General features: G+C 38.4%; 1 protein-coding gene across 2 annotated transcripts in view; it reads left to right on the top strand.

Annotated features, from left to right (window-relative positions):
• Window positions 1–14,936, top strand: part of IDE (insulin degrading enzyme) — a 96,276-nt gene that overhangs the window by 66,723 nt on the left and 14,617 nt on the right. The window contains exons 12-17 of one of the 2 annotated variants that reach the window (XM_020869981.2): window positions 1,143–1,245; window positions 3,154–3,276; window positions 5,164–5,246; window positions 9,024–9,168; window positions 11,003–11,113; window positions 12,041–12,161. In XM_020869981.2, coding sequence (XP_020725640.1) covers window positions 1,143–1,245; window positions 3,154–3,276; window positions 5,164–5,246; window positions 9,024–9,168; window positions 11,003–11,113; window positions 12,041–12,161 — 686 coding nt within the window. Of the gene's footprint in view, window positions 1–1,142; window positions 1,246–3,153; window positions 3,277–5,163; window positions 5,247–8,391; window positions 8,537–9,023; window positions 9,169–11,002; window positions 11,114–12,040; window positions 12,162–14,936 lie in introns of both variants that reach the window. The other variant, XM_020869980.2, reaches the window with a different exon arrangement.

Below are 14,936 nucleotides of genomic sequence, written 5' to 3'. Positions count from 1 at the left end.
TCCAGTGATGGGCAGGTGTTTGAATTCTGAAAATGAATGGCTGTTCAGTAGAGGGGAGTTTTGATTGAAAGGAGTGGACTTTGAGCTGTGATACTGACATTCAGAGACTGGAACCTAACCTCTGGGAGGATAAGTGAGAACAAACAAGAATAGACATGAACTTAGTTGTCTGAACTGGGACATAAAGAAGTGAAACAAATAACAGGACTGACTACATGGCAAGCCTTCCAAGCTATTGGCTTAGCACTCTGTCAATACGATTCAAAAGGGTTGCTCCCAGTCTGGCGTTGAGCCAGCTAGTCAGAGTGAAATGATTCTAACTTTGATAATTAAAAGACAGCAACCTTCCCTAGGACAGGAGCTCCACTGGTGCAGAGCTTCTTCAGCTTCTTTGCTTATAATCTTCTGATATTTTACCTCTGCCTTCCCTCCCTAAACTATTTTTTCCCCTTCTCATTTCTCTTCTATGAAGTTCCTACTCTCCCATCAGAGAAAGAAATGTTTTTCTTGGTCCTGTCCCCATCTCCCCTGGCAGCAGGAAGGCCAGTGTAAATATAATACATACAGTTAATTGATGGCAGTGTCTGGCAGAAAAAAAAAACAGAGTACAAATTAGCAAGTTACAGTGAAAGAATGTTTTTAGTTTTTTTGGTTCTCTGAGTGAGCCAACAAGTTTTCTAAGCCGTTTTTGTAACCTTGGGCCTGAGCTGTTCCTAGGAAGGAGTACTTTGTTGTGCTTTTTCTTTTTTCTTTAAAAAAAATTTTTTTTTCACATGTAAATCCATGGCTGATTCAATTTGTTGTGCTTTTTCAAAGACTATTTTTCAACTGACCTTTGTTCGATTTTTTTTTTCCCCAGCTACTCTTCTTTTAAGATTCTAGTCAATAGCATTCATAACAAGAATCTTCTTTGCAAGCGGTTTTTCACACCCAAAATGATGGGCTATAATCAAAGGGTAACAGAGACTGTGATCAGAGACTGCTGTACATACATAGCCATTTCACCTAAGCCTCATAGAACTTTACTTGGGCTCAGAAGCCCAACACATTCTTGAACATTTATTCATATTTCCATGAGTCGGATTCTATAAATTTATGTATACAACATGAATTTATAGGGTTTTTTTCCCATCTATTTCTAGGGTGGCGATAGTTTCCAAATCTTTTGAAGGAAAGACGGATCGCACTGAGGAGTGGTACGGAACGCAGTACAGACAAGAAGCCATACCAGCCGAGGTCATTAAGGTAGGGCTCGCCCGTCCGTGAGGGGGCCCCGCCGCGTGAGGGGCTCGGGGGCGGGAGGCCCCCGGGTCAGCCGGTTCCCAGCCCAGAGTGTGGAGAGCCGTGGCCCAGCGCTGTCGGTGCCCTCCCAGGAGGAGTCGACCGGGAGCAAGAGAGCTGGAGCTTAGGACTTACATGAAGAAATGATACCACAGCTGTCTTCTCACATGTCTGTCAGACCAGCAGGACGGTTAAACAGACTTCAGCCTCATGCAGTCAAAGATTATTGGAGTTCACAGTCCACAGGGATGCAAAGGCACCAAGACAGGCAGGAAGAGATGGAAATAGGGAGCCTGAAAGACGGATGCAAGGGTTTCTGAGAGCTCATGACCTTGCTCTGAACACACATGGGGAGCAGTTTCTAGGATTCATACTGTCTTCACCTTAGGAGGGGCTATATTTTATGCCTCATATTGTATTATTGCTCTTTTCGTCAACATAGGATCATCATAGTTTGTTTCAAAACAGGTATGTGTAGTAAATAGTATGTTGCTGGTGTTACACATCAGGAGTCAGGATTTTTGTTTGTGAGTCTTATCTACTTGTCTAGTGCTTTTTCTTTTTTGATTTTCATTGGCTATGTAGCTTTGAGATTGTGTCCTTTATTCATGGGAAGACATCAGAAAACCTTACTACTCTAACTAAATACTAGTTAAACTTTAACAATAGACATTTCTTAAAGGTAGCAGGGTAATGACAAAATAGAAAAAAGAATAAGAAAGAAAGTTATTACTGATATTTCTCTGACATAGCTACAGCACAGGAGGAAATGACTGAAATTCTTTAGTGTGTGAAAATGTGCATCTTACTAAGCTGTGAGGGTAGCTGATCTCCCATGGGTTAGTGCTGGATGTGAACTAACCCCAAAACAAGAGAAAACCAAATTCTGACCATGACAAACCTACTCCAAATGGAAATGAAAACAAATTGATCTGGAAGCTCAGTGGTGAAATTACTTGCTGAGTGCTTACCATTCCCTACGATTCAGCCATTCTGGAGACTTAAGTTGCTACTTATAAATAATGTGGTCAATTTCCCTACCATCCCAGTGCCAAAAGATACAGATGCAGGAACCAAAATAGAACTGCAAGAGCTGCACAGCTATGAGACATCAACTGGAGACCAGATTACTGAACCCAGAAGCACTGGCAGTTGGTTGCTTTTTTTTAAGTAATAAAAAGTCTTACAAGTCAGAATTCATCAGTTGTGGCCTGATCAGTCTCACTTAGCTTTTGGAAGTAGCCCATGGAACAGACCCAGCCTGCAGGTTGGGTCAATCCTATTCTGCAGTTAAGCTGACTTAAATCTCAGATTTGTCATTAACCCTAGGCTTGAAATACTGGTCCACTTGAAAATTCACATGGTCATCTGGAAGAGGAGTGGGCCAGGCTTCAGAAGTGAAGTGAAAGAAACCCTCTTTAACCTAGTTTTCAAGCCATACATGCAAGTAACTTAGTATAGCTGAAAGTTTAACTCTTAGACTAACCACCTGTTGTCTGGCAGTTGTGGAAGTATGTCTCTGTGCAGGTTATTCTCCATTCTCTAAAGAGCAAGAGCAAATGTGATCTTCATACATTAGCCTCCGCGTTCCATAGTCTCCGATTGTTCCTTCATGTCGGCAGGTCATTTTAGAGATGTGTAAAGAAGAAAGATGGATAGATAAGTGTAAAACCTTGATTAGTTCCAGAGATTCCAACTCAAGTTTCATGAAAAATCATTGCTGGATTTTGGAAGTAGCCTCTATATATGGTGGCAAAGAATGCTGATATTTATTCCCTTATTGTTTCCCTGGATATTAAGCAAAATGAGTGTTTAACTCTTAAATCAGATTCTAATCACTTTTGTTTGTGTATTTTTTCACTCTTCATCCAGAAATGGCAAAATGCTGATCTGAATGGGAAATTTAAACTTCCAACGAAGAATGAATTTATTCCTACAAATTTTGAAATTTTGTCATTAGAAAAAGAAGCAACACCATACCCTTCTCTTATTAAGGTAATATGTTAGAATCAGTGATATTAAAGTTAGGGGACAGACCTATTACATGGAGGGGACTAGAGAGATGGTTTCTTTCATTTGGTACTATGTTGATTTAGGGGGCTCCCACCCCAGAGATAACAGAAGATTTGCAGAGATAATAACTAAAAAAAATATTAAAAGGCTAAAAATGTCAAAGCAAACAAAACTGCTGTATGGCATAGAATCTAGGGAATTGTTTGCTTTGCAGAAAATAAAGTAGTAAGTCTGGACTATAATTGGTCTGTTGAAAGATATAACTCAGTGTTGAAAGCCTTTCTTCTGTGTTCACTGAAGACCCAGTAAGGAAGTAGACTTATGCTGCATCATGAGAGTTAAAGATAAGAAAGAATCTCTAAAGCCTGGAAGAGAGCATATCCAGGGGAAGCTGTTGGATTTCCTGCCTTTATAAACAATTCTTTCTCATTTTGAAAGAGTGGCTGTATGAAGTTAGTGGAGTTATAAGTCCATGGAATGAATGACTGAGAAGGGAGTTTTCTTTCTCCAAATGTTCTTGTCATGTCATTATTTCACACCTTGGGTAGATTGTATAGAAAAATGGATCAAATTATTACAGCACATCCTCTTTTCTAAACTTCAAAACTAATTCTTTATAAACTTACTTCCATAGACAAACATCTTTCTTTCCCTTCAGAAGACCTAACATTAAGTCATTGAGACAAGAGTTAGTGTTTAGGACTATGAAATTTATCTCAAGTAACTAGATTACTAGTGAGATAGTCACTTTTCTTTTAAAAATTATATTTTAATGAGTTAAAGGTTAGGTTATTCAAAGAGAAAGCTTATTTACTTTTCCTAATTTTTTGTGTGTTTTAAATAGGCCATCTTAGGATAAAGTAAGGAGAACACTAAACCATTTATGTCTCTTCTCAGAGTTTCAAGGTAGTTTCACGTGAACTCTAAGACTTTATATAATTTGGTATGAATGAGTGAGTGGAGAGTCGAAGGAGTGGCTTATTTATTCATCCTTGGCTGTATTAGTTATCTGTTGCTCTGTAACAAATTATTCTAACATTCAGCAGCTTAAAACCACAAACATTTATTTTTTCTCATGCAGCTTCTAAGAGACAGGAATCTGGAAGTTGCTCTGTTGGGTAGTTCTGGCTCAGGGTCTCCCATGAGAGAGACAGTCAAGCTGTTGAATGGAGCTTTGGTCGACTGAAGGCCCAACTAGGGCTGGAGAAGTCTCTTCCATGTTCAGTTGTGTGGTTTAGGGAAGATCTTAGTTCTTCACTGCATAGGCTTCTCCATAGAGTTGCTTGACACGGCAGCTGGCTTCCCCTAAAATGTGAGATCCAAGAGGGAAAATGAGTGATTGAGATGGGAGCCGCAGAGTCTTTTTATAATCTAATCTCAGAAGTGTCATACCATCACATCTGCCATATTCTGTTGGTCAGACAGAGACCAACCCTGGCCTAGTGCAGGAAAGAGGACCACACAAGGGTGTGAATTCCTGCAGGCTGGGATCCATGTGGCCCACCTTGGAGGCTGGCTGCCTCATACCTACCCCCCAAGGACTCTTGCATCTGCCTTCTAACATCGAGAAAGATAGGGACAGGATGGTTGGTGTTGATTTCTTTTGTCTGTCTCTTCCTCCACTGGGTCCCCATCTCTTTGACCCAGGGTGAGATAAGAAGGTAATTTCTCTCTGCTGCTAGAGTTACCAGTCATCTCTCCAGCTTCCCATCTGCTGTCTCTTGGAGAGTGCTTCAGAGCCATGGGACAGTAGCCTTTCCAGAACAAAACTCAGCTGTTGCCTCTGTTCTCCTCTTGAAGAGAGATTTGATTGAAGATTTTTGTCAAATGTGCCTATATTTCCCTAAATATGTTGTGTTTCCATCACAGGATACAGCTATGAGCAAACTCTGGTTCAAACAAGATGATAAGTTTTTCTTGCCCAAGGCCTGTCTCAACTTTGAATTTTTCAGGTATGTAAAATGAATCTAGCTACAAAGCTTCCTATAAAAATCAATATTTCTAAAAGTTTTCTTTGCTTCCTTAAGTACCTATGTCTGGAAATAAAAGGAATTAGAATTATTTAGCATAGACCAGGGAAGGCTGCATCTTCTGTTAAGTGGTATTTTAGGAGCCAAGGTTGTTAATTCTTCCTTTCCTTTGAGGAGCGCACTCTTCAACTGAAATGGTTTATGTTAGCTATTAGGAGGATCTTCCTGACCTTGAGGATTTTGAATCTGGGAAGGCTATAGATTCACCAGAAGTTCACTGAAAAAAAGATTAAATAATCCAGGGTGGTTTTTTGTTGTGGTTTTGGTTTTGTATTCCTAGAGCTTGTCCAGAAAAAAAGGTGGTAGTTACTAAATGATCTTGAGTCCCTTCCAGTCCTTTAATTGTCTGGAGCCCTTAGATGTTGCGTCCTCTATTTCTGACTTGGTAGAAGATGTTTAGTAAAATTTATGAATAATGCTACTGTTGCAGTGATTCCTCAATATAAATCTTTAGTTCACCTCCGTCTTCTTTATTTGTGTGATAATGTTATCATTCAATTCAAATTTTACTCTGTGAGTTTGTACTCTGTAATTTTATATTTCTAAAATTCAGTGGTCTGTGTTATTTAAAAAAAAAAACCCTATCATCATCTAATAATGTTCACTATGATGATCAACTTTTTCATTAATTTTTGTTTGATTTCCTTGGCATGAAATTAAAGCTGAGATGTGTTTTAAATGTTTTGGAAGAGGGGAAAAAGAATCTCTAAGTAGAATGTTAATAGTTCACCAACAAGTATGTTGAGATTGTAGAGATAGCAACATTGTTTATTTATAGCCTGAGATTCATAGATTATCTAGAGCTGCATAGACATTGTTGCTTTTTGTTTTGTTTTTTAAATGTCAAACCTGAACTTTCTGATTATAGCTTACTATTGGCAAAGAATATTACAAAGATTTTTAGTTTTTGATAGTTAAAAGTGATATTTTTTAACACTCTAAGCAGCTCGCCACACTTTGCCATTTGGCTTTTGTGATTTGGCTTCAGAATATCTTTTGAGAGACCATTTGACATTTTCACATTCTCTAAATTTCCCAGCATAGTTCTCAGAATTTAAAATGTCTGCTTCCCACCAATCCATCTTGGTGTTCTGGTCTCTCTAGAGGTAAACACTGTTAAGTTTCTTGTACTTTCTTATAGAAATTTTCTGTTTGTATATATCCTTTTAATCTTTTCAGAAATAGGATAGTATCATGCATACATATGTTTTAAAACTCTGTGATCCATATTTAAGCACATGATATCTGGTTACAAAATAATATGTTTTAAATTAACAAGTGAACCAGGATTTAAGCATTCCACTTGAATCATGTTCTCTTTTAAAAGTTCATTTAGGACTCTCTCCACTTCACCAGCAAGGCTGGTGTTTTCGGAACACTTCTTGGGATTGTGTTCTGAGCTTTAGCCCTATGACTTTGAACTCCCAGATCTGGGTTTGTCTGGCTTTTCACTTCCCACTAAGGGTGGCTGTGGGGACAAGCCCGCTTGAGGATTCTCTCTTGTTTCGGTGCTTTTGTGTTTGTGAGCTGTGCCAGTAAGGTTTCTGAACTGCTATTTACCTAAAGAAGGAAATCTGTCATTGTGTATAATAAATACTTAAAAAACTAAATGACAGAGTACTATTTAGATTTGCCAGGTGGAGAATGTTTGTATAGCTTTGGGATTTTCTCTTTGATATCAATTTCTCTGGGGCTAAGCATTTTACCCCTATTTTTACTTCATTATCAGCTTTTGATAAAATTGTTGCTTTGCTCTCAGTGCATTGGTTATATTTACTGTGCTATGGATAAAATGAAACTTATAATTTGCTGCCAGACAAACCAAGCCAAGAGTCTGCCTCAGGTCCTTTGCACTGGCTGTTTCCTCAGACTGGAAAGTTCTCCACTGAGATATCCCCAGCTCCTTTGCTTCCCAGGCACAGATGTCACCTTGTCAGAGAGGCCTTGATTAGCAATTTTGTAGAAATTAGTAATCTTCCTGTCCTACCTATCACTCCTTTTCCTCTTACTCTGCATAATTTTTCTCCATAACACCATAACCTCCTGATGTGTCATATTTAAATGTGTTATTTGCCTCCTCCAACTAGACTCTAAACTGTGAGGTCAGGAACTCTGCCCAACTTGTTCCTTCTTTATTCCCAGTACCTAGAGGAGTGCATAACATTGTAGTAAGAATGTAGTACATGTTGAATGAAGGAATCTTTTACTTGCTTGTCATAAAGGTAAGCAGTGTAACAGTCAAATGAATAGGTCATTTGACTTAAATCTGAATCCTAATTCTGTTGCTACCAGGCCAGGTGACATGAGGAAAATGATCTTTCTTATTTGAGAAATGAAGATTTAAAATTAGGTGATCTCTGCAGTCTTGCACTCTGTAATTGTTTCCTCTCTTGTTGCTGTTTCTCACTTAAAAATTTCCTTGTTTTATAAAAAAAAATTCCTATGTTAATATTTTTTTCCTGGTTCTGGCTGCAATTATGTGATGGATATTATCTATTCCTTTACTGACAATGTTCTAGTCTGTTGGTTTAAGTGGAAACTCAGAGATGCGCTAACATTTTCACAGGTGTCAATTTTTCTCTTTCAAGTCTGTTTGTCTCTTTGAAGTTTATGTAATCATAGCACACACAAACTTCTCAGTCTCATCCTTCTGTCCACTGTGGGTATGTATGGCTTGCTTAGAGGAAGAAAGAGGATGTGCAGATGCTGTGTCAGCTCTGTCGGCCATGCCTTCTCCTACCAGCTTAAACGTAGGCACGCATTTTGTCCTGTTCCTACTCCTCACCTACCCAGTGTTTCTAACTTGTCAGTTCTACCATGCCATCTGGGGTAATAAGCAATTCCTTTTCCCTCTTCACTACTACCAGTACACATGGCACATTTCAAGCTTCTTTGTTAGACATCTTGTTGTTGTTGTTGTTTTTACTCAAGAGACAGATTCAAGAATTGAAAGCGTATCTTCAGGAAGTTATTTTAACCAGTGTTCAGTTCCTTGATCCATCTCAAAAGGCCATATCACATTGGGAAGTAATAAATCAGCTATTTTACTGTCAACATTTTCTTCCAGCCCATTTGCTTATGTGGACCCCTTGCACTGTAACATGGCCTATTTGTACCTTGAGCTCCTCAAAGACTCACTCAACGAGTATGCATATGCAGCAGAGCTAGCAGGCTTGAGCTATGACCTCCAAAATACCATCTATGGGATGTATGTAAGTACCCACGTCTTAGAGCCTTCCACTCATCAACATTTTTTATATTGATTTGATGGAAGCATTTTTGATTGAGGGTATGAGTTTAATTTCTTTTTAAAAAATCTTTGTGGCTAATCATATTTTCTTATCATTTAATTTTTAAGTTAGCTCTTAAATATTCAGCAATATACCATTCATATTATGCAAATTTTCCTTGATTTCTTTTTTTTTAAACATCTTTCATCAGATCATCATATTTTTCTCCTCAAAACAAAATTGGACCCTGATTTAGGCTTAGATCTCACCCATTCTGTATCTGAAGTCTTGGTCTTTGACGATAGAGAATGAAGTCTTCCTGCCATTGTAAAAGAGAAGGTTGGCTTATACTGTTTCCCTAGAAATTCAGATCATGAGGCTGCATATTCATACTCTTCGGTCATGTTTCTTCATTACCATGCCACTGCTTGAGGTATCAAAGCATTTCTTTTGTTTTTCTTTTTGTTAGTCGCTACATTTATGCTGATCCTCTCCATTGCAACATGACATACCTGTTTATCAGGTTATTGAAGGATGATTTAAAAGAGTATACATATGCAGCACGCCTCTCAGGTTTGAGCTATGGCATTGCATCAGGAATGAATGCAATACTTGTAAGTAAAATGAAAACCAAAGAAAAGGCATCACACCGTTTAAGCATTATGTTGAGCTTGGGAAAACTATTAACTTCTGCATTTTAAACCGAGAAGATTGATGGTTTTTTCCTTGCACCTTTTTAATGATTGGAGAACTCAAGTTAGTGTTAGTTCCACTAACAAACGATTTAGTAAGAGTTTAGTGCATTTTGTGAACATGTATGTATGCTACATTTATTTGCATGTTCTTCTGCTTGAAACATTTAACATATTAATCCTGAAAGCATGTTGTTCTTCCCATGTATTTGAATATATTAGCATCTGTAAGTGAAAGATACCCGTAGTTGCTGTTGTGGTGCTCAGTTTTACTTATAAGCTTCTTTCTTGTTGTTGTTTTTTTTTCTGTTGACAGTAGTAGTAAGTTTCTGTGTTCAAACACATCTGACATTTTTATTTATTTTGTAGCATTAACTACTTAAATGTGTTTTAAAATAAGCGTTATTAAATGCATCGCAAGAAATAACTAGATCCTTTCTATTGAAATCATTTCTCTTATGTTTCCAAACTTATACCTCATTTCCAAATTAACACTCCTCTTCTGGCACACATTCGTCTTCACTTTTCTTGAAAATGTATTGTCTGTTTCCATAATAACTAAAACAAGAGCATGTGCTGTGTGCTCTAATTCTATACAAAAGGTCTTAGGTTTTTTAAATTTTATTTGCAGCGACTTTTTTTCTTCACACAAGTAACTTTTCTGGTAGTTTCTGTTTAATGTATAAGAATGTATGTAACTTAACCATTCTCAGAGACCAGGGAAATTTGGAGCCCAGAGAACAAAGTAAAATTCAAATAGGAAAGTATTAATCTATGGCTTATTTTTTACTGTTGACTTTTAGTAGCATATTACCATTCAGTTAATCATTTTAACTTGTGACAAAATGGGCTTCCTGCTAGTTGTCAGTCTAGTTCCCACAGTTCATGATGGGCTCTCCATGGTCAGTGACCTTCACTCTTGCTGAGGTTCTTGCCTATCAGTTTTCATCAGGTAGAGACTTCCAGAGATATTCTAGTTGCAGTGTATTCTCTACTGCTGTGGGTGCCACCATGTGGCAACATACAGTAGAAAATAGGCTTTCCCTGCTTTTCAAAATGTTATGGTTTCAGAGACTGTTGTCCTCAGGCAAAATCCAGGTGGTACATACAGGGTATCCTTACTTCACATCTGTTTTGCCACTAGCTTTTGGTACATCAGCAGAACTCATTAAACAAGCAAGTGGTATGACACATGGATCCTTGTTGGGCAGCTCAGAACAGGGAAAGTGGCAAAATGCCACATAATATGAAATTGGGACTGCCTGATTTCCTAAAAGATGATTTTTTAAAATATTTAAATATAAACACTTTGGGGGCATATCCAATAGTTTGCTAGATAACATTCCCCTCTGATGTTTACCTTCTTAACACACCTATAAAAACCTTAAGCCTGCCATTCCTTAGAAATTCTTTTAGAACATTAAACTTAAAGTACATTCTATAATTAATGTGATTTAATGAGAACTTGGATTTTGATAATATAGTGTGTGCTGCCATAGTTTGGCACCAGGTAAGTCTTCTTGTTATTGTTTTTGTTTAGGAAAAGCAAAAATATGCTTTTGGGTCTTAGTAAATAAAGATGATTAATGATATCTTCCTAAATGTTAAACTATATTTATGAGAAAGGAAATTCATTAAACTTGTTTTATTTTTATTTTGATACACCTTGTTTGGGGATTTCCTAAATGTTTAAAAGTCAAATTTAAGTTGTTTCATGGTATTTTTAGACTTTTAATATCCTGAACTCTTTCTGTAGCTCTCAGTGAAAGGTTACAATGACAAGCAGCCAATTTTGCTAAAGAAGATCATTGAGAAAATGGCTACCTTTGAGATTGATGAAAAAAGATTTGAAATTATCAAAGAGGCAGTAAGTTTTCTGAACTTATTTTTATTTTTTTAATTTATTAGGTAGTATTGCCATGTTATGAACATTATTGAGAAAGAGGTGAGGAGGAAAAGAAGCATTCATAACTCTGTGTCAGTCATTTCATCCTATGTTTGCTAGATCCTATATTTTTCCCAGAAAGAAAGCCTGGGAGAGTCTGGTGAACACCTGGCCTCTTCTCTATAGGGCCTAAGAGCTAGGAACGCACTTTCTTTCAGAAGGGAAACTGAGGTAGATCGAGTAGCTTTCAGGGACTCCCTGAAGATGTTGAGATTTCAGCCTCCATTTAAGAAGAAGCTGATTCTACAGGCTGGGACTTCAGCCTGACATGATAGCCTTGTCACATTAGGGCAGACTATTTAGGCTTGATGTATCTGCCACTTAAATTCAACTCATAGCTGGCCCAGTAGTGGATATATGGGATGTATAGCTGCTTTAAAAGACAAACTATGACCTTCATTGTACACCCAGAGAAATTATCATCAATTTTCAACTGAAGATTCAGTAGTATATATATATACACACACATAGCCATGTTTCTTGATTAGGCTTTGGGGATGACCTTGTAGTGAAGAATTAAAGGATGCCAAGAGATGGAGGCCTTGAAAACTGGGGATAGCTTCTGAGGGATGAATGAGGTCCCACAGTGAAGGCTATACATGTGAAGGAAGTACATGTCAGATCCTGGGGATAAGGGAGCAGGCTAGACAAAGGAAAAGCATGCTCTTTATTTTAAGGATCAGAGGGGAGTTTGTCTAATCACATAACTTCAAAAAGGAGGAAGAAGCCAATATCCCACATCGCAGTAGCACACAATTTATGCAAATTGAAGTTTGATTATAGCTGCTCTTTAGAAATGATTTTAAAAGGATGGGATAAAATTAACAGACCCCTGTCTTCCCTCACTAGTATATGCGATCTCTTAACAATTTCCGAGCTGAACAGCCTCATCAACACGCCATGTACTACCTCCGCTTGCTGATGACTGAAGTGGCCTGGACTAAAGATGAATTAAAAGAAGCCCTGGATGGTGAGACTCTTTCTACTTACAGCTTGATGCTTTCTTGATTGTTTTCTAAAATCATTTTGGTTTATCCTATTACCTACTGTTTATGCTTTCTTATAACTTATAGTTCCATTAAAGAAGCCAGCTGTGTATACTTTCTTTCTTTTCTTTTTTTTTTAACAAAAACAGTGGTAGCCTTTGAAGTGGCTTTTGTATTCAGGCAGTTTAACCACATTTGCTGTTTTCAACATGGACCTACAACAGTTAGTTACTACTGTTCATAGATTTCTGCAAATGACAGTGTTTTGACCCAAGAATTTACCTTGTTAATATTGAAGTTTTCAGAAAAGGAAAAAAGGGCTGAGCTTAAAAGAAAAGCCTTGTCACATAGAAAGAGTGCTTCAGCATCTGCAGATCTACTCAGTTTGGTTAAAAAGTAGAAATTATGTAAATTAACCTAAAGAGTCATCTTTTGTTGCTTTTTTCCTAAAATGTTAAATCTAATTTTCAGAGGTTTTGCCTGAAAGTCCTAGATTCCTCAAGGGCAGTGAATTATGCCTTCCATTTGTTCTTTTTATTTAGTATTTACATTATGCCCTCAGTGTGTGTCTAACAAATGTCTATTCAATGGAATGAAATTACTTCCAGGGTTTTACTGGAAAGAATGTAGACTGATATCATCCTTTATTGTTGTTTTATCTTTTCCACTTCTCAGCATTGCGCTACCAATTAATCTTCCTTCCTACATGCTCAGTAATAAGAAAAAAGAATACTGTTGAATTTTTAATAATCTTTTATGACAAATCCTTACTTATTATATATCACTGTGCCTTTGATTTCTTCAGTGACAAGTCAGGTATTGAAGGTCATTATTTTATTGGTTGCCTCAGGCACTGGTTAGGCATATCGATTTTAAAGTTCATTAACTAGAACAGCATTTACTGACTGCTCGGCACCAGGTACCAGACTGCAGGTGCTTGAGGTTTTAAAATGATCAGTAAGGTGGGGTTTCTTGGATCAAGGAGCTCCAGTCTATTGGCAAAGCATAAATGTAAGCAGATTGTTTTTGTAGCGGCCAAGAGACTGAGTGCTGAGGGGGCTAGTGAAAGGGCCTTCTAGGGCAGTGCAGTGGAGTGGAACGCATAGGTACTTTGGAATTAGGTCAGGATTCAAATGCAGCTTTGCAGCTTACTAGCTTAGTGACTTTGGACAAGAAATTTAAATTCTCTTAAGTTTAGTATCTTCACCTTTCTCCCTGCCTTGACCACTGTGCAGCTTGTGGCCTGACCAGGGATAGAACCTGGGCCTTTGGCAATGAGAGTATGCAATCCTAACTACTGACCTGCCAAGGAATTCCACTTTTCTCACCTTTAATATCAAAAATAATAGCATGTAATTTATAGTTTATAACATTTATAAAATGCCTGATGCATACATACATGGTAAGCACTTGTTAATTCCCTTCCTATGTCTGTCTTTAAATTTTAATCACTAGCATTAGCATCCATGGTAGCGTTTATTAGCATAGTGTCCTAACGGAAAAGGGACAACTCTTCTTAACTGAAGTTCAGTTCAGTCGCTCAGTCGTGTTGGACTCTTTGCGACCCCATGAACTGCAGCACGCCAGGCCTCCCTGTCCATCACCAACTCCTGGAGTTTACCCAAACTTATGTCCATTGAGTCGGTGATGCCATCTAATCATCTAACACTACATTAGTGGATAAAAGTTAAGTAAAGACAAGATATTTGTATAGTCTCAAAGTATTTCCTCCAAAATAAGTATTTAAATTATAATGAGAAAAGTAGGCATTGGTGTGGTGGCTTCCCTGTGGCTTTTCGTAGTTGTTTGAAAAGTATACATTAGTTACTTAATTACAACCCAAAGATTAAAATGGTTCAGGACTTACAGGACAGACATCTGGCACACAACATCATAATGAGGTGGTCAGTGTTTTCATCATCTGTTACAGCATGTCAGCATCACGTGCCCCCAGTGTGAGAAAGACACATTACCTCTCAGGTGTTCTTCCTGCTGCTGCTGCTAAGTCACTTCAGTCGTGTCCGACTCTGTGCGACCCCACAGACGGCAGCCCACCAGGCTCCCCCGTCCCTGGGATTCTCCAGGCAAGAACACTGGAGTGGGTTGCCATTTCCTTCTCCAGCACATGAAAGTGAAAAGTGAAAGTGAAGTCGCTCAGTCGTGTCTGACTCTTAGCGACCTCATGGACTGCAGCCTACCAGGCTTCTCCGTCCACGGGATTTTCCAGGCAAGAGTACTGGAGTGGGGTGCCATTGCCTTCTCCGGGTATTCTTCCTAGGAGTACATAAATCCAATATAATAATTGAGTTATTAAAGCCCAAATAAAGGGCATTCTGTAAAACGATCAGTACTGCTCAAAAATCTTAAGGTTATGAAAGACAAAGAGAGACCAAGGCACTGTTAAGGATGGGAGGAAACTAAGGACTCATGACAACTAAATGCAAGGTCGTGGATTAAATCCTGGAACAGAAAAGGGTTCGGTTCAGTTGCTCAGTTGTGTGCGACTCTTTGCGACCATGAACCACAGCACGCCAGGCCTCCCTGTCCATCACCAACTCCCAGGGTTTACCCAAACTCATGTCCATTGAGTCAGTGATGCCATCTAACCATCTCATCCTATGTTGTCCCCTTCTCCTGCTGTCAATCTTTCCCAACATCAGAGTCTTTTCAAAAGTCAGCTCTTCTCATCAGGTGCCAAAATATTGGAGTTTCAGCTTCAACATCAGTCCTTCCAGTGAACACCCAGGACTGATTTCCTT

Source organism: Odocoileus virginianus, chromosome 7, assembly GCF_023699985.2.
Source record: "Odocoileus virginianus isolate 20LAN1187 ecotype Illinois chromosome 7, Ovbor_1.2, whole genome shotgun sequence".
Taxonomy (NCBI): Eukaryota; Metazoa; Chordata; class Mammalia; order Artiodactyla; family Cervidae; genus Odocoileus; species Odocoileus virginianus.
The sequence above is the reverse complement of the archived record's forward strand: the minus strand, read 5'-3'. Positions and strand labels throughout refer to the sequence as shown.